The sequence below is a fragment of the Sinohyriopsis cumingii genome, chromosome 5, assembly GCF_028554795.1.
Source record: "Sinohyriopsis cumingii isolate HCF-2022 chromosome 5, ASM2855479v2, whole genome shotgun sequence".
In the NCBI taxonomy this organism is placed as follows: domain Eukaryota; kingdom Metazoa; phylum Mollusca; class Bivalvia; order Unionida; family Unionidae; genus Sinohyriopsis; species Sinohyriopsis cumingii.
This window is the reverse complement of record NC_142965.1, coordinates 29,454,066-29,480,491: the sequence shown is the minus strand read 5'-3', so window position 1 is coordinate 29,480,491 and position 26,426 is coordinate 29,454,066. Positions and strand designations below refer to the sequence as shown.

The window sequence follows — 26,426 nt, the reverse complement described above, 5'->3', positions numbered from 1 at the left end:
TCCTCTGCAAGGAGAATATTGGATGAAGGCTGATCTACTTTCCTAATTATGAGCAGCATTACCAGCGGTGAAGTGGATCATGTCTGGAAAAAATGAAATCTTCTTACAACATACAAGTTTTGGGTGAATCTAGCAAATGCACAGGGTATTCATCTGGAGGCTGTGCTGATGTCATTTGGGCCTGGTAGCCACTCGTGCATCTGAGACTGGGTCTAACAAATCCAGAGTGTGTCATTGTGGACCCAAATCTTCAAGATAAAAACTTGATGAAGTTGACTGTGTGTGTCAAGTGACTGCCTTTACAAAATCTTTGACAGAAACATTACAATTGAAGGAAAGGCTTGTAGAATTTTTTTTCCAGAAGCAGAGATCTTCAGCCATGACTTCATGAGATGACTCTGTTCTAGTACAGAGTACACGGTATATATTACTTACTTCAGCCATGACTTCATGAGATGACTCTGTTCTAGTACAGAGTACACGGTATATATTACTTACTTCAGCCATGACTTCATGAGATGACTCTGTTCTAGTACAGAGTACATGGTATATATTACTTACTTCAGCCATGACTTCATGAGATGACTCTGTTCTAGTACAGAGTACATGGTATATATTACAGAGTACATGGTATATATTACTTACTTCAGCCATGACTTCATGAGACGACTCTGTTCTAGTAAAGAGTACATGGTATATATTACTTACTTCAGCCATGACTTCATGAGATGACTCTGTTCTAGTACAGAGTACACAGTACATATTACTTACTTCAGCCATGACTTCATGAGATGACTCTGTTCTAGTACAGAGTACACAGTACATATTACTTACTTCAGCCATGACTTCATGAGATGACTCTGTTCTAGTACAGAGTACAAAGTACATATTACTTACTTCAGCCATGACTTCATGAGATGACTCTGTTCTAGTACAGAGTATATGGTATATATTACTTACTTCAGCCATGACTTCATGAGATGACTCTGTTCTAGTACAGAGTACATGGTATATATTACCTACTTCAGCCATGACTTCTCGAGATGACTGTTCTAGTACAGAGTACACAGTACATATTACTTACTTCAGCCATGACTTCATGAGATGACTCTGTTCTAGTACAGAGTACATGGTATATATTACCTACTTCAGCCATGACTTCTCGAGATGACTGTTCTAGTACAGAGTACACAGTACATATTACCTACTTCAGCCATGACTTCATGAGATGACTCTGTTCTAGTACAGAGAACATGGTACATATTACCTACTTCAGCCATGACTTCATGAGATGACTCTGTTCTAGTACAGAGTAGACGGTAAATATTACCTACTTCAGCCATGATGAGAGGGCTTGAGGGGTTATGTCCTCTTTCCAAAGTTGAATTTAAACAAAGAGGCATTTTTGAGCCTCATGAAGTGGCTCTGTATGCTTCAAATAAAGTCTATGTGCACATGCCAAATCCTGTTTGAAAGCCTCTTGGGATATGTCAATACAGGAGACAGGACATATGATGACTTTTGATTGTCCATGAATGGCAACCTGTTCTTGGTGACAAAACCAAGTTGCATCTTAAGGACAGCTGAGCCAACTGATTGAAACTGAAGTTAGTCCAGGTCAACCAAGAGGGCATTAATTCACAGACTCAGCATGCCGAAGCTAATTCTATCAGAAAACAGGTTTTGTATGAAAGAAGCTTCAGCAAGGTCCTGGCTAAAGGCTCAAACCTTTTTGAATACAGCCAAGTCAGAACCCAGGAAAGATTCCTCTTACTATGTAAGTCATAGCTGGACAACAAATCAGAGAGGTCTTTGTTAAGATCCTTCCTGCCATGATGACAGAATGTGTGTGATTTCAGAGAATGGTATGAAGATTTAACTTGCATCGTTAGTTTCTTTTTATTTCCTTATATGCAATAGGTAATGTAAAATTGTATCTAATAGCTGACCTTGTCCAAGATCAGTGACAGTTTGGAAACAACACTGGATAACTATAAGGATTATTACCTTAAGAAGAGTCAAGGACATTCAAATTTCTTCACATAGATCTTGTGTACATTATAATGATGATACAAAAGAGGTTTGTCACATGCTTTACTGTAGCAGAGCTTATTGCTCTAGAACAATGAACTTTTTAGGTTCATCAGGATATTCTTTTCATGTCTTTGGTTTTTATTAAATAAATAATGTTTATCAGAATATTAGTCATTAATGTTGTCACATCTGAGCAGAATCAGTTGTGCAGTACATTTGATTTTGGTGAAATTTAATTCAAAATATCCTTCTCTGGAAATACAAAGTGCTCAAAAATAATATTTTTGGACACAACCTGGATTTATAGTGAAATTCAAATAAGGATATAATCTTGGATTATATTACTGTGATTCAACAAAAAAATGTTGGCACATCACCATGTCACAGGCCATCACAGGCACATCAACACCTTCAGCATTGGAGATTTGGAATACCATCAAAGTTTATTCAGAACTTTATTCATTAGGAATTGTGTTACAAATTCTAGGATCATTTGGGATTTAATTCACAATAACATAAGTTATTTTTTATATTTTCACTTTGTAGTAGAAGGAAATAAATTATTTTATAAAATTGCTGGCTCTCACTCTTTTCTGTTACTTTTATCACCACAGAATCATAATAAAAATAATTGAAGCCAATTTTTTCTCAACAGCCAAAGATAAAAAAGTCAGCTACCTGTGTGACAGAGGCATTCAAAGGGACAATGTTCTTGATATTGCACCAATAACTGAAAATGTGCCACTCACTTCTCTTTGTAAGCCTTTAAAGTGGAGGACATTCTAGCTCATGAAAGACTGAAGGATTGAATTGTCTTTTTGTTGCAAGGCTGTCCTGATAAGTTCCAAGCATGAAGGAGAAGGTGCTCTGGGCAAGGATGGAACATGTGGGTCTGAGGTTGTTTGAGAAGATTCACACTGATTGGGATCTTCCTGGATAGATCTATTGTTAGATAGACTAGATCCAAGATTTGTCTAATTGAAGAGGGGCAATCTGAATCATTTGCACTTCTGGCCCCTGAATTTCTCTCTGACCTTTAGAACTAAGATTGTTGAGGGTAGGCAAAGGTCCAAAAACCCTCCCAACTCAGAGAAGAGCATTGAGAGACCATGCCTTGGATCATGCTACCAGTGAAATGAAGGTGGGTAGTTTGTGACTCCATCTGGTTGCAAAAAAATCTATCAGTGGATGCCCCCATAAATGGCACTCTGATGAAGAACTTTCAGATGGAGGGACCATTCTGTATGGAGAATATGTCCTCTCCAAGACAGAATGGTCCAAGACACCAAGTCTGCAAGAATATATTTGATTTGGATGGCCATACTGTGTTTCAAGCACCAACAGTGAAATTCCCAGATGGGGTGATTTGGTACCATCCTGTTTGAGGAGATACATCACTACCACCGAATTGTCTGACATAATGAGTTTGACCTTTTTCTTAAGACAGTCAATCCAAAATTAAAAAGCTTTGATGATAGCTTTCAATCTAAGAGACTCAGATGTGGAGACTGATGTCTTCCAGACCTCCAATGGTTGCTGACAGTATCAAAGTCCAGGAATATATGGGCTGCCCAATCCTGGGAGCTGGTAACTGTGCATACTGTCAGATCTTGTGTGGTATGTTTTAGTGGTATTCCTGCCATGAGCCAGCCATGGTTGTACCACTAGTCCAGGAAAGACAATCTCACTTGTTATTTTGATTCGATAATGGGGCAGCCTTGAAAAAGGGTGCCATTGAGAGAGATCAAGGCCATCTGCAGACAGAGCATGTACTGGCAACCCACCATAATAAGATCTGCTGATGCACTGAATAATCTGAGAAGCTGCAGAAACTCACTGGCCATTATCCATTTCTTGATGGATGTGGACTCTGTAAGGTTAATGATCCAAATCACCCAAGGGTCAGAAAGACGAACAAAGTTCAGGTGGGTGAGAAATTCTGTACTCACATGGATGAACTGTTTAGATGAATAAAGGTTGGACTTTTCCCAATTGATCAGAAAACCTAGATGATGTAAAATGGAAATGAGTATGTGAGGCACAATTTCCATGAGGATGGATGGGTTTAAATGTGGAAATATGTGGCAGTCAGATTGAGAGGTAAAGCATAAGCATGTGTCCTGTCATACAAGATCCAAGTTATTGGAAGCCATCAATGCATTTGCATTTGCCATTGCATGGAGAGCTGCCCAGTTAATCACCATAGATTCTAGCTGTAACTCCAGGTATGGTTATTGCCAGCCTTGTCTGCCAGCCGGAAGATCATCAGTGATGCCAAATCCAACATCAAAATCGTAGCCACAATATTACGAATGAGCTTCAAGATAGGTAAGTAGGTAAGTAGGTAAAGAGATATTGACCATGGTGTTGATTTTATCAAATGCTTGGAGAACTGTAGAAAACTTGTCGGAATGAGTTCTCTACCTACATCAGTCTCAGGAAAAAGGCTTTGGCATTGCCTGAATCAATGATCTTGGCAGAAAGACTTTAGAAATTTCCTTCATTTTTCCCAGCTGAGAAGACAAAAGGAAGGGTTGACTTCCTCATCATCAATATTGACAGAAACCATGACCCTTTATGTTGGTATAGAAGAGGGTAAGGTGAACATTCTGTGTTTGACAACACCTGATATATTTCCTCTGTAGCGGCTTTAAAACTAGACTCAGTCCTCTCCATGGTGGATTTGAGTAGGAGCTATCATCAGTTCTATTCCCATACTGGCCATGTTCAAGTGATCTACATCTAAACAATGCATATGCGGAGGTATAGACAAGGCATGGCAATCTTCTCTAAGGCTGCCATGGTACCATTCCAGAGGGTAAGCCATGAGTAAATGGCTAGCAGTATCTGTAGGATGGTACCGTTATGGATGGCTTGTCAATATTTGTCAGTGCCAGAGTCAGTTGAACAGTTAGTAGTGTAGATGGCAGCATTACTGATGAAGAGGTAATCTTAGATGAATGGACAGATAGTAGTGTAGATGGCAGCATTACTGATGAAGAGGTAATCTTAGATGAATGGACAGTTAGTAGTGTAGATGGCAGCATTACTGATGAAGAGGTAATCTTAGATGAATGGACAGATAGTAGTGTAGATGGCAGCATTACTGATGAAGAGGTAATCTTAGATGAATGGACAGTTAGTAGTGTAGATGGCAGAATTACTGATGAAGAGGTAATCTTAGATGAATGGACAGTTGGTAGTGTAGATGGCAGCATTACTGATGAAGAGGTAATGTTAGATGAATGGACAGATAGTAGTGTAGATGGCAGCATTACTGATGAAGAGGTAATCTTAGATGAATGGACAGTTAGTAGTGTAGATGGCAGCATTACTGATGAAGAGGTAATCTTAGATGAATGGACAGATAGTAGCGTAGATGGCAGAATTACTGATGAAGAGGTAATCTTAGATGAATGGATAGATCTATCCATAAGATCCCTGGAAAAATCCAACATTCCTTTGCTGTGCTTGATGAGGCATGGTTCAGTATACCATTGGAAGTCATATGGTCACTGATATGGATCACAGACTGGATGGCTGGACAGTATGGACAGTAACCAGTACAGTGTCAAACTAAGGCGTGGCTAAGGAGTATGACTCATTGATAACCTCCCCAGGACATGCATGGGGGTCCTTATACCAAATGGGCTGCCTAGAATTCGGTATAAATTCATTCACAATAGTGCTGGAATTCTTGGCTAGAAGAGAAGAAGATGAAAGGATGGGGAAAAACTGGACCAAAGCTAATCAACTTTGTCATTGCCTACCAAAAGCACAGTGCTTTGTTGTCAGTGTTATGTTCTGAAATGAAAACGGAATTAAAAAAATTTAAATAATAATAATACTAGTTAACAACATTAACAATGTGAGACACCCATTATGCTAGGGGATACTCAGTACATCAGTGCGCTCACACTTTGATTTTCTCCACTGCTTCTTGTTTTTTGAATTTTTCCTTGGTACATGTATCATCCTACCAATTAGCACACATGCTGCAGGTAGATGAAGATGTCCACTTGGTGCAGGCGATGCACGGATCATCATACATTCCAACTCCACACTCCTCACGGATCATCATACATTCCAACTCCACACTCCTCATGGATCATCATACATTCCAACTCCACACTCCTCACGGATCATCATACATTCCAACTCCACATTCCTCACGGATCATCATACATTCCAACTCCACACTCCTCATGGATCATCATACATTCCAACTCCACACTCCTCATGGATCATCATACATTCCAACTCCACACTCCTCATGGATCATCATACATTCCAACTCCACACTCCTCATGGATCATCATACATTCCAACTCCACACTCCTCATGGATCATCATACATTCCAACTCCACACTCCTCACAGATCATCAAACATTCCAACTCCACACTCCTCATGGATCATCATACATTCCAACTCCACACTGAGAGGTATAAGAATAACTATTGCTACTATAAGTGGCTAAAAAGCATAATTTGGGAGTAAAAAGTGAAATCTATATATTATATGGTCAGAATTACAGCATGTGTGAAGAAAAAAACACTTTTATTTTTGCTACTAACCTGGTTCTGGAGCTGCTCAAAGTTCTTGTCATAAAGGGCAAAATCCATATGGATTTAAACCGGAATATAAACAAAAAATATACTGAAAAGTTATTTATATTCAGCTCTTGCTTTAACTAGTCCACATGTATAACTTTCACTGAATTATTGTGAACTGGAATTCTGCAATGAACATGATCATGTGCTCAGAGCATTTATTATATTACTCTCATATTCTTTTTTTTAAATTTGTAAAGTGGTGTTGATTTGTCCTTTTCTTGATCATACATGTTTTGAAGTTAAAAAGAGCCATATATTCTAACATTTTCTATCACATAACATATCCACAACTCACAATGTAAAGCATTTCACATAACATCTGGCGCCATTTTGTTTAAAAGTACATACTGGTCTGCTACCTAATTAGTTTATCAATTTTAATGAATTTGTGAGGAAAAGTTCATGTTTGAAGAAACATGTCTGGTTTCTCTGAAATGGATCATATACAGTTGTTATTAATAGCAAATCAGAAAAGTACTCTTGTGCATTTCTTACGTAGCAGTCATCTATTAAGAATATTCTCAAATTGGTACGAGTGGAATTAATTAGATGGTAATAAAAAATCACAACAATTTCGTGAAAAAGCATAATGATTACACCAAAAGTGTAATGGTTGGCATGTATGGATCATGTGAATCCTCACTGGTTTTGTACTTAATCATTATTGCTATGTTCTGAAATGACAAAGGAATAAAGAAAGAAAAATAATAATAGTAGTTAACAATGTTAACAATGTAAGGGGTGTTAAATAAATAGCATGCATAAACACAAACTATGAATATATAATTCCATTACCATGTAGCTGTGAGAACCATGTAGGTGAAGAAATGTTCACAATATATTGTCAAAATTTAAAAAATAAAGTACACCACCTGTAGAAAAAGATGCAATAAGTCTGAAAAAATGTAGTCCTCAAAAGATGATAAATATAACACAAAATCCAACTAGTTTTTGAGAGGTGAAGTGAACTATGTATATCCAGTTCACAGCGAAAGCTTTTAATTAGCACCAACTGTAGCTGGCATGGGGAGGTAATGGGCAAGAGTTATCACCCTTTGTTGATATTTTATAGACATAAAGATGAATTTTCATCTTTGGGAGGGCTGGATTCGGGAGGTAGTAGGACTTATATTCCTAACATTAATGTGATTGAGAAATGAATTTGAAGGAGAAATGCAAGAGTTGCCCTAAAATATTCCTCTTAATTAAAACAATACAACAATAATTAAACATGATAAAATTAAAAATACTTACTTTAGTGTGATGAAATAATTTATTATGGCTGGTGTGTCCATCGTTTCTCCTTTGCTCCAATGGTCAGCCAATTTTCATCAAAAGCTTTGAAGACATCATGACCGCCTTTAATTCTTTTATTGCTCTTCTCAAAAGGCATCTCACATTTTCCCAGCAGACTGGTTCTGGCAGCCTCTCTAATGTATTGACAGAACACATACAAATACCGTGTTTGTTTGTTTTTTAAATTAAATCTGTAAAAAAAGTTCTTTTAAATTTCAAAAGTGGTAAATTTCAACTGTAAAACAGTATGAATGATATTTTGGGCTGACTACCAGTAGAATCACATATCTAACATTTTATACTGTTGGTGGCCATACCATTATTTGATGGGAGATCTTGGTCTACAACGGTGGCAGTCTGAGATCTAGCATTAGGTGATGGCACATCTGTAGGAAGTCTTCAATAGACTGCCCATGTTGCTTAGACAACAGACTGTCCATGCTGCTTAGACAATAGACTGCCCATATATATATATATATATATATATATATATATATATATATATATATATATATATATATATATATATATATGTATATATATATATATATGTAAAAATGATTCTCACCTGTTCAGTCAGGGCCTTCTGTAGTAGTGAGTTTATGGAGTCCAGATCCATGTCCAAATCACTCTGATATTCTCTCAGAAACTTGTTCACATGATCACAATATTGAACTATTACAGAATTTGTCATTTCACTCTGTCTTTTCAAGATCTTTAACATGGCTTCAGTGTCTGTCAGAAATGAAGCCATCTCCAAGGTAACAAGATCGTCAATTGCCTTTGTAACTAAGCACAGAAATAACAAGAAAGCACAGATCAGTATAAATCTCCAGAAAAACCGAGAAATTATAAGTCTGTAAAGATACATCATGTTTTTTTTCAAACATTCTGTCAAATTTGTTGAAGTGCAGTTTGACTTCTTCTCCACAGTGGATGTCTTTGGTTTCAAACTGTGATTTCGAGACCAAATTTCCCGTAAAATATCCTCTTTAGACTTTTGTGAAGCTTGGCAATATAAAAAGTACAGCTCATGTTTCTCTCCCCAAAGTTCCTCCATGTTTTCCTTATAAAATTCATATGGATGTTCAAATGGATCATCAGTCTTTTTGTAGTAAATTCCAGTTAGAATAAAATGAATTTTACTAGTAATTGAGTCTGTAGGTACACTTTCTTTGATCCCTTTTTTAAACTGCTGCAGGTATTTCAAGGCCCAAGAGAAGCGAAAAGCCAAAAGAAAGATATCCAGAAAAATAAATACCCCAATGACAACGGGGTACAAAATTCGCTTCATGTTCCTGATGGTATTTTCATCTGCTTGTTTGAAGATGTCAGGAAAGCCTGTTTGGTCAGGCCTACCTATGTAGAAGTCACTCTCCTGGGAGTGTGAGGTAAATGTGAACCAGCTGACTGGTACATTGTCACTGGCCAATTCTTGCAAAGTGTCCTCTGGCCTTGCACCACCACTGGTGGTCATTGAGGCTCTGGGGAGGAAGCTGGATAGCTCAACTTTTGGCATCAACCTCAGTAATCTACAAATTTAAAGATTAAGAATCACAATCAAACTTAAGATTGCATTATTCCCTATCTGAGCCCTTAATCAGAGACAAAGTTTTGACCTTAAATAAAAATATACCCTCAAATACATGTATATGTTTGTTATTGGTATGCAACTGAAAATTACAGGCAAATGTAACTAGCAATGCAAAACTCTGCTCACCATGAAGTTAAATTCCAGCTGATCTTACTTATCATGTGTGTTTTTATTCCCATTGTAACCAATGTGCAGTATTTTCAAAAAGTAGTGCATCTAAATTTCATGTGATGGAACAACTAGCTAGCAGTCTGGATAGTAATTGCTTTGCATCATTGCTCCTACAATTTCTGCATTAAATTCTTTATAGAAATTACTCTGACACTTACCCCCTTCCATTCTTGGGTGAAATTCTGTAGAGTAATTGTATTGCCCCTTTATCCCTTCCTTTTGGGGTTAAATTCTGAATAGCAATTGTTTTGCCCAATTAACCCTTCTTTTTCTGGCATAAATTCTGGATAGCAATTGCATTGCTCCTACACCCCTTCCTTTTTGGGGTAAATTCTGGACAGCTATTGATTTGCCCAATTAACCCTTTCTTTTTGGGGTTAAATTCTGGATAGCAGCTGCTTGGCCCAATTAACCCTTCATTTTCGGGGTAAATTCTGGATAGCAATTGCTTTGCCTAATTAACCCTTCCTTTTTTAATTAAATTCTGGATAGCAACTGCTTCACTCCATTCACGCTTTTGTTTCTGGGTTACATTTTGGAATACAACTGCATTGCCCAATTGCCCCTTCTTTTTCTGAGTTATATTCTGACTCTCTGAATGTAAACAAATATGTAGTTGCCCACTTAAAGTTGCTGATTTTTTTTGCAGTTCTCTAATTTCTTCCATCTTCAATACCACTCTAAGAATGCCTATACCAACACCATTGTGAATACCTGAGACAAGTAATGAGATCTTGGTGTACAATCAACAATGGAAAATAGAAATATCCATATATGAATTTAAACTGAGAGATATCAGCTCAAATACATACCTGCTCAAAAAGTTGTCCTTGATCCCCATGACTTCCTCCACTTCACCTATCTCGAGCCAGGTCAGGAATTCCCCAAGTTTGTTTTTGACACTGCTCACCTCCTGACCTTCATCATGCAGCTGATGGATGAAAACCTCTTTTGGAAATTCCAGCCACCTGTTTTCTGCGACTTTTCTCAAGTAAGCAGCATAGCGTGTGCGAATCTTGTGCAGGTTTTTGTTAAGTGTGTCATTAAAGTCAGCGATGAATTCCATTATTTTATTATGATAATGTTCAGACATTTTCTGAAAATAATGTTTAATCATAAGCTGAACTGTTCCATTCAGCTGATAAATTTCTAAGAGATTGTCCCTAAGCAATTCTTGATGCTTTTGAATTGCATCATTCAGAGACTTGTTGAGGTAGAAAGCACATCCTTCGTGTCGCTCTTGTGTCATATTTAGGATACGCAATGTCTCCTTTCTTTCATAATTCTTCATGTGCTGCAGTTCAGTCTGAATCCTGTTCTGAATTTTGGCACTCGTATTTGATACAAGAGTAAGGTTAGCAACACTGTGATTCTGTAGTAGATATAAAACACCAAACATAGTACAGAATGTAAATACTAATGCATATATCATATACAGTATGAGTAACAATACTACTATAAACTTTGATGTTTGGGTCATGACTTGTTCCTTCTGTGTTTTTTCTGTATTGCTAAGAAGTGTTATTGTTGTACCTAGATCAGGTTTTGGTAATGTAATGTCAGTCCTAACCTTCCTCTTCCTATCACAAAGAATGTAAATAACTAGCAGAAATATGCAAATCATGCTACAAAATATGATAATTGCAACGATTGGTATCCATGGTGACTGGTGATGGAATATGACAGCCGGTTCAGTTTTTGCAGTAGTATGAAGTTGGACTGGTTCCCTGATGGAGGTCAGGACTACTTGGTGACTGGTCGTAGTGTCATTAATGAGGACCACAAACACATCAGGGAGGTTTGCCTGCTGGTCTTCCAGCTGTACACTGATCCTAAACTCCACTGGACATATAACCAGCACCTCATACTTGTCCAGTCGGCCACTCAGGTACTTGTCATAAAGTTCAACTGTCAAATAACTGGGACAACTTGTCAGGTTACCTGCGAGTATAGACATAACATTTCAATTTGTTCAAATTTTCCTTCAGATCAACACAGTTTAGGACCAACTATATGAAAACATTTGATTCAAACCTTGAAACCTACATGAGAAATCTCACATGCATCTTGGAATTAACTGACAAACATAAAATCTCACATGCATATATGAATTTCTTGACAGACATAAAATATGTAAAGCATCAAGAATTACAATTAATTTTTCACAACAACAAAGGTGAGTTACTGGAATCAAGTGTGCTACACGGATAATTACTGGTCAAGAGATATCAAGTAAATCAAATTAAAATGCATTTATAATATCTAAAATAATCATGGTAAGTGACTTGCTACATCTTGGATGAAATTGTAAGATTTTCTTCAATTTTTGGGAATTTCTTGATTCATGTTTCAGAAATAAAATGTTTCCAGGCATTCAATTTTAAAAGTAAAAAGTGACTGCATCATTTCCACTTTTTTTTTGCACCTGAAACAAATCCTGATATTGTCTAAGTACCACTAGCTAGGCACTGTAACATCTCAACTTCCACTAGCTAGGCACTGTAACATCTCAACTTACACTAGCTAGGCACTGTAACATCTCAACTTACACCAGCTAGGCACTGTAACATCTCATCTTACACTAGCTAGGCACTGTAACATCTCATCTTACACTGGCTAGGCACTGTAACATCTCAACTTACACTAGCTAGGCACTGTAACATCTCATCTTACACTAGCTAGGCACTGTAACATCTCAACTTACACCAGCTAGGCACTGTAACATCTCATCTTACACTAGCTAGGCACTGTAACATCTCATCTTACACTAGCTAGGCTCTGTAACATCTCAACTTACACTAGCTAGGCACTGTAACATCTCAGCTTACACTAGCTAGGCACTGTAACATCTCAACTTACACTAGCTAGGCACTGTAACATCTCAACTTACACTAGCTAGGCACTGTAACATCTCAACTTACACTAGCTAGGCACTGTAACATCTCAATTTTTACACTAGCTAGGCACTGTAACATCTCAATTTTTACACTAGCTAGGCACTGTAACATCTCAACTTACACTAGCTAGGCACTGTAACATCTCAACTTACACTAGCTAGGCACTGTAACATCTCAACTTACACTAGCTAGGCACTGTAACATCTCAATTTTTACACTAGCTAGGCACTGTAACATCTCAATTTTTACACTAGCTAGGTACTGTAACATTTCAACTTACACTAGCTAGGCACTGTAACATCTCAGCTTACACTAGCTAGGCACTGTAACATCTCAACTTACAGTTGTTGTTGTTGTAGGGTTTAACGCCATTTTTCAGCACAAGATAGGCTATACATGGCGGCCAGTATTAATGGTGGAGGAAGAACCCGGGAAAACCCTGGAAAGAACCACTGACCCACGAGAAGCTACTGGCAAGCTTTCTCACATACCCACATTGGCTGAATCTGAGACTCGAACCCACGCAGACAGAGGTGAGATGGCAGTGATCCGTAACGGAGAGCGCTTTAGACCACTCGGCCACTCAGGGCCCCTCTCAACTTACAGAGGATTTTTAATAAACTTAATGAAATTGTAGTAAGGCAATGATTCAAGATGGGTAAGCTCACACATAAGACTAGCATGGGATTTGAAAATGAAATAAACCCTGGATACTGAATAATGTTTGGAAGAACTGCAGCCAGTGTTCATGTTCTCACCAAGGATAGTTATATTCCACGTCTGCAAGTTTGCCATCCAGTTCAAATGGCCGTGAAGGCTGGAACCTATCAGCTGGCTCTTCCCCAGGCTCTCCTTGTAGAAGGACAGGATTGGTGTGTTCTCTAAAAAAGATACAATAATAAAATGGTATTAAAAAAGGTTTGCATCTATAACAAACTGCCATTGACAGTTTGGCCAGACTCAAATATGTATTAAGCAGCATGTCAGCACATTAACTGCTACATGATGAACAAACACATAAACTTATAAAAAATGTAAATATAAAAGACTGCAAATAAAAGTTAGGAAGATAAACCCTAACGGTGATCACTGTTATAAAACCATCTTTTCTGCAGCAGGAAAATCATCCTTTATGGGAAGTGACCTTTCTAGAGGGGATCACATGAATGTGAGTAATGATTATATAAAAAGCATGAAAGGAGCATTTTAATGTTTTTTATTTAATTTTAAAAATCATACACATGCTATGAAATCAATATGATAAAACCTATAATATGTTATTTTAAAAAATTATGAATAATCATCAGATAGTTGTGAAAATAATTGGAAAACCCTGACAATTAAATCATGGTACAAACATCTAGCTGTAATTCTCAGTCTTGCTTGAGCTATTCTTTCCATGATTGGTTGTGAAAACAGTTTATTTCTGAGGGCCTGTTTCATAAGATCCAGACAAGCAGGTTCAATAGCTCTGGGTTGGGTGAAAGAACTGCCATCGTGGATGTTTGAGTAGATGAGGGAAATTCTCTATATTCTGGGGAATTTCTGTTGTGAGATTGACGAGGTCACTGATCCAGGACTTCTCCCATCTGAGTGGTACAATCAGTATGAGGCAACACTCCAATTCTCCTGCTTTTTGTATCAGCTTTGGAATCAGAGGTGTTGGAGGAAGGTGTATGTGTTAGGGCAATTTATGAATAGTGTGTCAACTGCTCAGGTTTTGGGATCTGGGACTGGCATGACAAAGGTTGTGTGTTTGGTATTCCACCATGTCACAAAAGAGGTCCACCAATGTTCACTCCCATCAGGTACAAATCTGAGTGAAAACTGGGGGAGGGAGAGACCATTCCATCAGTATAAGTTGATTGTTCCAGGACAAAGAATCTGTTCTTATGTTCAGACGTCCAGGAATACGATTAACTTGGACATGGATTTGTTGTTCCACCTTGATGTTTGAGATAAGTCACCACTGCAGAACTGCTGTACAGGATGAGGACTCCCCGTCCCATTAAAAGTTCCTGCCACCAGTGAAAGGCTTTCAAAATAACGTTCATCTCTAAGACATTGATATGTACATACTGGTCCTGGGGAGACTACACTTCACTGGCTTTCCAGAAAGACGGTAGTAATGTGCCCCTCAGCCTTCTGCATTTGCATCCATACAGTCATCTCTGGCAGTTGTACTTGCAGAGGTATACCCACTGTGAGCCAAGTTAGTGTTGCTCTAAGTATGCAGATGGTACCTCATATTTGTGCAAATGGAGACAGGCTGGTCCAGAGGGCAAACTTTTGGCCTCCATTGGGATAAAATAATCATTTTTAACAGGCACATACAAAGGCAACCTAGGATGATGATGTCTATTGCGGTGTTTAGCAAGCCTAGGAGGTAAAGGAATTCAAATGTGGAGAGAGATTCCTTGACAGCCACAAAGACACATTGGTTCTAATTTTCAATGACTGTTCCTGAGCAGGACATACCCTGTTTACACACAAGTTGAATTCCATACATAGATGAACAAATTTTTGAGATAGTACTAGGTTGGATTCATCCACGTTCATGAGAAAACCCAGATTTGTAAGCAGTGTAACAAGGGTCATCATACTGTACTCTAGTACTTAACTCACCTGATATTTTTGCAGGGTCATCATGGGAACTTGGTGTCACTGCCTTTGAGATGGTCTGGACATGAGCCATAACAAGGTTCATCAGATGAGTGAAGACTCAGGGACTGATGTCAGATCCAAATGGGAGTAGATGAATATGTCATTGTAGGTGAATTGCAGGAACTTCCTGGAAGCCTTGTGACATGAAGATATTGATTTCCCTCTTGAACGGCATTTAAAATGTGGCATGTTGTCTCCATTGAGAACCAAATAGCATGAATGAATTGACTGATGGCACTGAAGACAATGACAGGGCACAGAGTGCCATTTGCCATTCAGACAAAGAAAAGCCTGCAATAAAATCCCATTGAACTTGATATTTCAATTGATTTCTACCACCTTTTTCTGGAGAAGGTCATTTATTTCTTGCTGCATAACATTGTTTGTTGGAATTTTTGTAGTTTGGGAATAAAGACAGAGAAGGAAGTGTTTTGAAAGTGATGCAGAGTCCCCTGGAAACCACTTGTTGGATTCGCTAATTGTGGCAAATTTTGTTTCATTCGACAGCAAAGAATTGAAGCATCTCTCTTACCAGGTTCTGTGGCAAGAGTGGTGTAGAGATGATGTCATTTTTGAGAGATGGAAGCAGTCATGTAGGAAAACCTTGGTATAAATGACCACTACTTCTGTGGATTTTGTCCACTTTGGTTCACAAGAACTGTGGTTTTCAATGGGATGAACTATGATAGGTCAGTTTGTCAGATGTTTGTGTTCGGGTCATGTCCCTTGGTTCCTCTTGTTGATTTCCCGAAATGCCCCTGTCTTGGTGTTGTGGATGAAGGGTGGAAAAATTTGTCGCAAAATGCCCCTGTCTTGGTGTTGTGGTTGAGGGCTGGAAAAATTTGTCCCGAAATGCCCGTCTTGGTGTTGTCTTCTTATTGACTTATTTGCATACTTCTTTGATCTGGCCATTAAAAAGTAGAACAGAGAATAATGGAGGATAATGGTTGTGATTGTTGCTTGTTATCATAATCCTTAAGGAAGGTGGAGAGCAGTGCATTTTGTTCCACAAACTGCAAATTTGTAGCTGCTGTAGTGACATTGGCTAAGGTATGATGAACAGTGATGTTCGAAGACAGCCATCAACACCAAGTCCAACACAGAGCCCATGGCTATGGCTACCAATTGTTGAGTGTCACTGAAAGATGTTCAATCCATATGACTGGTGGATGGTTTTGTCATCCCCAAAGCTGTGATATCTTGGTCAAGTGTTGGCATGAAATAATAAAAGCTGATGTATGGCAATAGTAGAACTGTCAGTGAAAACTTGATTTGAGAAAATGAGATGGTTGATGCTGGGATCTTGTAATTGATGATGTAAAGAGTTAAAAATGTCTGTGATTTTGCCAGACTGCAGAAGTAATTTGAACTTGGATTTTTTTTTTTTCATCATAAGACCAACAAATGCCGAAGCTCTGGCCCAGGTGGTTGACAGGGTAGGAGGAGTAGGGCAGAACTCTGGAAGTGAAAGTTCATTTGAAGCTCTGAAGGCTGAGTTTTCCCAAGGCAGTGTAGTCAAGAAGTGATGAAGAAGCCTGAGAACAATCATCATTGTCTCTGTTTGCATGAGGCGAGGCTGACATCTCTTGAACTGCCTAATGAGGTGGTGAAGAGTGTCGAGGTCTGCTGCTGACAAAACTTGTAGAACACCCTAAAGTAGAAATTGTTATTTCCTATCGGTCACATATTAAAGCGTCCTCTCCATTGACCAAGGGTTGAGAGAATTGAGAAGTGACATCTGTCAGAAGTTGAGACAGGTAGCTTGGCATCATAAACAGAGAGGCCATATGTGGGTTATACTGATTACCATAACTGCTTTTGTATACACTGGGTTTGACAGACTGGACAGCAAGATTGACTTCTCATAACTTATGATGTATGTGTTGAGATTTTACCCCTGAAGATCCTTTGAAGCAGGCCTAGGCTGGTAAAAACATAAACAGGCCATGTTGTAAGGAGGACGTCATCCCCATCATAATGTTGGGACAGATTATAGGATGTTTTATCCATGTGACTGCTCCATATATTGGCTGAGGGAGAGGATGCTTTGTTTTGCTCATGCCCTTGCTGAATAATAAGAGCTGTTGAGTCAAACCCTGAGGAGAGGCAAGACCTGTAGGTATCACCAGCAACAAGGAGTCATGTGGTGCTGGGGTTGTCTCTGATCATGAAAATTTCCTGCATTTTCTAACTGGAGAGTCCTTTGTTGCTTTATCTCCCTTATCCAACAAAACTTTCCACATTGAGGACATGCCATCATTTACGCTTATGGTGTCTTCATCCTTAGTTGTGCATTATTGTGCTTTGCCCATGGTCTAATTTGTAAGACAAATAGAGCTGAACATATATGCCTGTTGTAGCTCTGCAACGGTCTCTTTTCATTGAATACATGTCTTATAGCATTACCTGGAAAGTAGCAGATGAATTTAATAAAGCTATGAAGCATCCAGGTAAAAACCAAAATAATTCATCATACTACCTGTGAGAAGTTCTAGTAAATAAAATCAAGTGTAGCATCCAGATGCTAAATAAATTAGCAGAGAAAACTCACCTGGATGTAACCAGCTGTTGTGGAATTATACATATATTAAGAATTTTCTATAGGTCTGAGGGACTTACATGAACATAAATTATAAAGTACAGACCAAACATATTGTGAAGACAAATAGGCTACCCATGCAAGTACTTAAGTATAAATATGACAAAGTGTAGTAAAATTTTAAAGGCAGAACTTTGTCAACATAGAACGAAAGAAAAGTTGGAAATATAGATGGAGTATACTTTCCTAAGAAGTGAGAACTCATCCAGCTTGTATAAAAGTTGATTCTGGCTTTGTTAGATCTCTTGTGGTGAGAGCATTCTTCTTGGCATGAGCAGAAGTAACAACTGTGATATTCAGGAGTTTTGCTGCCTATCCCTATACCAATGGGAAATCACTCTGCCCAATCACCATTCAGGTGGGCAGATGACTTTTTAGATCTTTTTAGCTAAACATGTTATCTGGGAGGGCTGGAATTGTGAAGTAGTTATAATTTTCCTAGGGTAGTATGATTGGGTATTGTATTTAAAGAAGAAACATACGGCAGTAAGAATATTAGCATTACTCACATCTTTTTATGAATTAAAGTTAAACATTTCACTGGGACAAATATGGTGAATTTAGAAATCAATAAATATTCATGAGATATCTATCTGTAAACCCCATTACATATCTGCCTGTAAGGGGTACATTTGACATTTTTTTGCACTAATATGCTGGCAATATTAGATGGGTGTTCATTTTATAGTGGTACTTTCAAACATAAGATTGTTGGTGCCAAGGGATTCTGTCTGTAAAAAGTGTTTGGCCAATGGTCTCGGTAGGGGTGGCTGTTCAAGAGCCTGTGAACTGCAACATCATGAAGTTCCAAAACTGAGATGACATAGTAAACTTTGATCTCACTGGATGAAAGTTAATACATTTTATATGAATTGGGTTTCTGAAGAAAATTGGAGAAGATTTGGACCAATTTTTATTTTAAACATTTATAGTGTGGATTTGGATTAATTCAGGTTTTAAACATTTAGTGTTTGGATTTGGATTGATTTTTATTTTAAACAGTTACTGTGTAGATTTGGATTGATTTTTATTTTCAACATTTACTTCGTGGATTTGGATTAATTCAGGTCTTAAACATTTAGTTTTTGGATTTGGATTGATTTTTATTTTATACAGTTACTGTGTAGATTTGGATTGATTTTTATTTTAAACAGTTACTGTGTAGATTTGGATTAATTTAGATGTTAAACATTTACTTTGTAGATTTGGATTGATTTTTATTTTCAACATTTACTTCATGGATTTGGATTAATTCTGTACAAGAAAGGGATACTGGCACCATACAAAACCCCCCTCCAATCTTCAGATATTTACAGGGTTAAAACATTTCATTTGTTTTGGATTGCAGGATCACTGTCTGACAAAAATGCAATAATTATAATTTAAGTGATGTGCCAAAACAAAAAGCTTGCTGAAATTAAGAACCGAATCAATGGTCTGTTGAAGTTACTTGTGTGTGTTTGTGATTAGGATTTTGAACATAGCTTTAACAATTTTTCAGTCGTATCGCAATGATGTCTGCAGTGTGGCAGTTTATATTGATGTCCAGCACTGGGGCATAATGCCGCAGACATGTAGCATGATGTCCCACCAAGTCACATTATCCTGACACCAGGCCAACCAGTCCTAACACTAACCTCTTAATGCTAAGTGCCAAGTGATGCAGCTGTTAGTACCATTTATGTAAGCCTTTGGTACAACTCGGCCAGGGATCGAACCCACAACCTCCTGCATCTGAGGCAGATACTCTAACCACTAGGCCACCGGAGTGGTTTAGTATAAAGTAGTTCCCGTACAGTTTACACAGAAATAAACACAACTGGGCCTGATCACATGGTTATGTTCTGACCAATGGAAATCTTCCCTTCATTTATCAACTGATGCAACTGCAATTATTATAACTTTAAACCATGCAAAAAAAGGAATTTGTGGGTATGGACATATACAAGGCATGTTATATTTGCAAAATCTAAAATTACTTAGGCAGAATGTTCATTTTGCCTCTCCAAGAAAAAACGAAACCATGTACTTAATTTATTCCATTCAAACAACAACTCTACACTGTACTGCTTGCTAATGTTACAACATACATAGAGGTCACTTGTTTAACTTATTCTAATAAAATATACGTATTTTCATGTGCACACACACACACACACAAACAAGTTTTAAAGCTATTTAGGAAAAGGTCCTGAGTGGGTGTGGGAGTTAACACACATATACAAGAACACAAACTGAACTAAAAAAAACACAACCCTTGAAAAAAGCATATCAAGTAAATCAATATATACCTGGTATATAGAATCGTATGTGAGGTGGGGTACTGTTTGCAACAAGTGGATACAGGAATCTCCCATCAACATTTTTCACATTGGGAGTCTCTAGCATGACTCCATGATCACGATACAATGGTTGGTCAGGGTGGATCTGTGAGACATTTTTCTCACAGCCTCCCTGCTGCCATGTTGATGAGCTATACAGAAACGGCTTTTCAAACTGCACCTTAGCTCGATACCAATACTTTTCTGTTTGGTTCACCTCAAAATCCTTTTTGTAATGAAACTCCCAGGATTTTTTGAGTGGGTGAAGCTGATAATTTGTCTTATTTTTCTCATATTTTCCCTCAAGAATGACCTCGTCTTTGATTGGGATCTGTGCACTGTGACTCATATGAAGAAATTCTGCCACATCACTGCCATCCTCATGAAATGATCTGTTCCTACACAGAACATCCCACTTCCGTGTCTCAAAGGAGAAATTAAGTTTTGGAATGTTGGTCTCATAATGAACTCTGTACAGGCTTCTGTGTTTAAGGTAGCCAAGGTGACACATGAACTTCTCAGACATAGATGGATACCTTGGCTCTATGGAGAATTTTGTAACATCAGCTGAAAATAAAGACAATGTCAAATATTATAACAAGTAGTTTTAGATGTAAGGGGATAAAACTAGAAACAGTCTGATAGGTTCTATCAATAAGAGTTTAGAAGTACTGGGTATTCAAGAAAATACATGGACATTTAAAGGAATTAATGAAAGTATTTTTTATACTTAATATTTATTTACATGCCCACCCTATTTTTAAAAGTTCAGTTCTATTTGTAGGTAGAAAGCATTGAGCAAAATCTGTTGAAGTATATGGCATAATTTGTTAATGACAAACAAGATGTTACTGAGAGTAGGGTAGACAAAGGAACGCAAGCATCTATAAATGGTTATGCATTATATTACATTTATATGACAAAGGTAATACAGTTAGGATTCCATATAACTTGTGCAGTAACCTTTATAATTTAAGTTTTTGAAAAAAATATGATTTGGTAACATCAAGAAATTACACAGAGTACTAGAAACATGCATTTATTATTTAAACTACAGTCATTATTATGTTTAGTAGTATCCTATAAGATAGCTAAATAATTGTTCAAGTTAAAAAATATTTATTCAATATTTCTTTTTTAATATATATTGAAATGAATACAAAATGTGTGCAGTCTATAAAAGTTATATTCCATGTAATTCAAATAATCATGAATGCACATGGACACATCTGGACAAAACTGAGACTTCAAAACTATAGTGTTGCTGACAGCAATGCAAAACCTGGACAGTGTACAGACACCATGTCAAGAAGTTGAACCATTTTGAAAGTGTTGCAGTAGGAACTGATGATGATAAGACAAGATACCACTGGACATAGTCCAAATACTTGCTTGAGCAGGTATTCTAAGCATCCACACTCTGCTGACGAAATCACGGTTGAAATGGGCGGGCATTCCAAGCATTCAAGGCTGAAAAGAGCTGGCATTCCATGCATTCCAGGCTGAGATGGGCAGGCATTCCAAGCATTCAAAGCTGAAATGGGCTGGCATTCCATGCATTCCAGGCTGAGATGGGCAGGCATTCTAAGCATTCCAGGCTGAGATGGGCAGGCATTCCAACCTTTGCAAACTGAACTGATGCATCTCAGATCCAGGCTTGCACATGTTCATTACATACTGGTGTAATGAGAGTGTACTGTTGATAGTGACACCTAGGTTTTGTACTGACTGTGTGAATTTAATGCTGGCATTGCTGATAATTATTATCTGAGGTAAAGGATTTAAATAAGAAAGTCTTTGCATGAAGATCAGGATGGCTTCAGTTTTATCGTCATTCATCTACAGCTTGTTACATGTCATCCATGACTTCACATTAGACTTCACCTCTCTATGACTTGGGTGGTAGCCTCAACTTCAGCTGGGTAGCTATATTTGTGTATCTGAGTGACATCAGTGTACAATTTGTGAGACACTGGATTTCTTAAATGGCTTAGAATAGCAAACCTGATGAGTTCTTTGAGCACTGCTGTGGGAAGATTTCAGGACTCATGGTACTAATTCAGTTCCCATAGTAAACCTATGCAAACATCATGATATTAAAAATTCAATACCTTAAAGTTTTTGAGTGCTCATTATCAAATTTATATTTATCAGTATAGATGAAACCTGGATGTCAGCTTCTGTGTAGAGGAAAGGATATGAGCCGCGGCATTTTCTGGACCTGCATGTATTTGAAACATGTGCTTTCAATTCCACACCAAAGAGTCAGGTGCTAATTTTAGTAATGTGTTCCAAACTCAGGACAATTAAAGGACTGAAATTCCATCAATAAAACAATGTCTCTATTTTTTCACTTACAACTAGGATAAGCTCTCACTTCTTTTTCCTAAAACATAACTTACATTATTAACCAATCCTGGTCAGCCAAACCCATATATACTCTATTTTATGTTCACCATTTCAAGGCTGGTTCCCATTTTTCCATATCATTAGTACCGTGTGTCCTTCAAAGTGTACCTGTATTTGCCATCCAGCAGTGCCAACATGCATAAAAACCATGTCATGAGGAATTTATCATAATTGATATATTCAGAACCTGAACTAATCTAAATGGCAGTGACCAGCCATGTCATCACCATTTATATTAGCTTGTCACCACAGAAAGAATGAGAAACTAATGACATGAAAACACGACAGACTATTCTAAAGAGAACAGCTGTGGAAAGTTTAAACATCCTATATTTTGTTGAGACATGATGTATGGGTAAATAAATACAATACGATGAGAAATGGAACAGAACATTGATGAATATATTGCATTTCCTTTTATTCTAATTTCTGGTTTGAAAAGTTTCCAGATCAACCATCAGATATCTTTATTTTTTCTTACCAATTAACCCTTTACCTCATAGAGCTTAGTGACAAAGTGCAGCACGCTATAAATAGAACACCTGTTACCTAGCAGACCGCATCCGCGTAGGCATGCCTGTGAATTGTTAAGCAATGTAGTGGTGTTACGTTTAACAGCAGTTTTAACCATTTTACGTTTTAGGCAGACATTTATTATATGTGGAAAAATTGAAGAGTAAAGTCCGATTGTTATAGCTGTGTAATTATTTTTCACAGAAGAATATTTTATGTGCTATAAAATCGAGAGAGAACTCGTTCACCGTCATGTCAGTGAGGCCGCGTGACCGACCGTAGCTGCCATTTCCCATACTCGAAATTTACACGTTTTTCGTCTGCGTCTACATCACTAAGTCATCTGAATTTGATAATCAATAAAAAAACTAATTGCTGCTTGCATAAATATCATAGCCTTTACCAAGGTTATTGAATCTTTCGTGTTTGTGATTCTACTCGTGAAAACTTCGTAAGTACTGAATGAAATCCTGCCTGTGAACTGTTAAGCAATTTAGTGTATGTTACATTCAACAACAATTTTAACCATTTTACATTTTTGGTACACATATATTATATGTGGAAAAATTTAAGAGTAATGTCCGATTGTTATAGCTGTGTAATTATTTTCCACAGAAGAATTTTTTTATGTGCTTCAAAATCTTGAGAGAACTCGTTCACCGTCATGTCCGTGAGGCCGCGTGACCAACCGTAGCTGCTATTTCCGATACTCGAAATTTACAAGGTTTTCGTGTGCGTCTATATCACTAAGTCATCTGAATTTGATAATTTATAAAAACTAATTGCTGCCTACATCAATATCAGAGACTTTACCTAATTTATTGAATCTTTCGTGGTTGTTATTCTAATCGTGAAAACTTCGTACGTACTGAATGAAATCCGCGGCTGCCATTTTGGAGAGTGGAGATTATAACCCAGTTACTTTAAATAGCAGATATCAACCAGTGCATGAATAGCGACCACGTGATCTGACGTAATTGTCATTCACAGAAATGAATGTAGTATGTAATAGGGGGGTTTTCCCCGAAAGTGGCGCTACGAAAACTAGCTCAAAATGGCTGATGTTTACCGCAGGCGTCAAAAGGCGCTTCTATGCGAATCTTGTAGAGGCGTCAAAAGGCGCTTCCATGCGAATGGAGTAGAGGCGTCCAAAGACGCTTGTATGAGGTAAAGGGTTAAAGGTGTATGTTTATGTTTGGCAGTTCAGCAGGGGAGATAATATTTTGCAGTACAGCAGGGAAGATAATATTTGCAATACAGCAAAGTAACTACTGTTTTGCAGTATAGCAAGGGAGATACTGAGATGGAGGAGATGCACTTACCTGAGGCACACTTCACTGAGATGGCAGGACAAGCTGGAGTGTACAGGGACAAACAAGATGCCTGGTTATAACACTTCAGCTGGTTACAGCAGGAACAGTTGCTATTTCCACCTGGACAACAAACAATAGTACATAACATTACCATGATAGATGTTCCATAAGGCCATTCCTCATTAAAAAATTCACTACCTTTAACAATATTCATTTAAACAAGAATCCTTTGTGTGAACTGACACTCAACCGAGGCAAAAGCAATTTCCAGGAATTTATGAAGTCACCATTTCTTCCTTCAAAGCACTGAGTATTTAAACCATCTCTGATATTCATCAGCAATAACAAGATTTTCAAATCAGCTGCTGTGGTGGATATATTGAATGTCAGATTGGCACCATTTTCATTTAGGAGCCACTAGACATCATAATAAGTCTCTCAGTAAACCCTATGTTGATATGACCATCCCTTCAGGACAGGAAGCATAGTCCCTGATGGCCAAGTGGTCTAAAGTGCTCACCTATACAGATCGCTCACAATGCACTCTGTCTGCATTGGTTCAAGTATCAGCTTGGCCAACTGTAGGTAGGTGAGAAAGTTTGCCAGTAGCTTCATTGGGTTTTCCTCCACCAAATATACTAGCTGTTATGTATAGCCTATCACCCAAACTCTAGACAACTAACTATAATAAGATTTTCAAGATGGCTACTATGGCAGCCGTACTGGATATCCAAGTGGCAGTATTTAGGACCAACTAGATCATGGGATGAATGTATGTGATTGTGTCTAAAGTTTCATGGCAATCTGCCAAGTAGTTTAGGAGGAGTAGCAAAAACAAACTTGTGCTAATGGAATGATGGACAATGGACAACAGACTATCCCATGAGTTCTTCTGACCTATGACCAGTAGAGCTAAAAACTAGGTATGTATTTTAAAAGGTTAAATCCAAATGTTGCAAACAAATCCACTCTAAAACTTGCAAAGTTATGTCTATGCATGCAAAAAGGCCTTCCAAATTTCAATTGCACCAGTCAAGCAGTTTGTGATTCAGGTCTTCCAAATTTCATTTGCACTGGTCAAGCAGTTTGTGAAACAGGACTTCCAAATGTCATTTCACTGGTCAAGAAGTTTCTGAAACAGGCCTACCAAATTTCATTTGCTCTGGTCAAGCAGTTTCTGAAACAAGCCTTCCAAGAAGGCTTACTGTTGAAGTACCCCTCAAATAAAGCCAAAATAGTGATAAAACATGTAAACTGCTTTCGAATCAAATTATATTCAGTTCATTTACATGTGCATATAAAAAGAGCAACCACATATCACTTACATCTGCATCTAAAAAGACCTACCATATATCAATTAGATCTGCATACAAATATACCTCCCATATATCATTTAGATCTGCATATAAACAGACCTTCCAGATATCATTTAGATCTGCATATAAATAGACCTTCCAGATATCATTTAGATCTGCATATAAATAGACCTTCCAGATATCATTAGATCTGCATATAAATAGACCTTCCAGATATCATTTAGATCTGCATATAAATAGACCTTCCAGATATAATTTAGATCTGCATATACATAGACCTACCATATATCATTTAGATATGCATATAAATAGACCTTCCAGATATCATTTAGATCTGCATATACATAGACCTACCATAAATCATTTAGATCTGCATATAAATAGACCTTCCAGATATCATTTAGATCTGCATATAAATAGACCTTCCAGATATCATTTAGATCTGCATATAAATAGACCTTCCATATATCATTTAGATCTGCATATACATAGACCTTCCAGATATCATTTAGATCTGCATATACATAGACCTTCCATATATCATTTAGATCTGCATATAAATAGACCTACCATATATCATTTAGATCTGCATATAAATAGACCTTCCAGATATCATTTAGATCTGCATATACATAGACCTTCCATATATCATTTAGATCTGCATATACATAGACCTACCATATA

At 37.6% G+C, this 26,426-nt stretch overlaps 1 protein-coding gene across 1 annotated transcript in view; it reads right to left on the bottom strand.

Annotated features, from left to right (window-relative positions):
* Window positions 1-26,426, bottom strand: part of LOC149798862 (uncharacterized) — a 274,739-nt gene that overhangs the window by 20,919 nt on the left and 227,394 nt on the right. The window contains exons 14-18 of the mRNA XM_089957774.1: window positions 24,436-24,546; window positions 20,162-20,758; window positions 13,366-13,488; window positions 10,523-11,651; window positions 8,514-9,477 (exon numbers count right to left, since the gene is read on the bottom strand). Coding sequence (XP_089813900.1) covers window positions 8,514-9,477; window positions 10,523-11,651; window positions 13,366-13,488; window positions 20,162-20,758; window positions 24,436-24,546 — 2,924 coding nt within the window. The remainder of the gene's footprint in view (window positions 1-8,513; window positions 9,478-10,522; window positions 11,652-13,365; window positions 13,489-20,161; window positions 20,759-24,435; window positions 24,547-26,426) is intronic.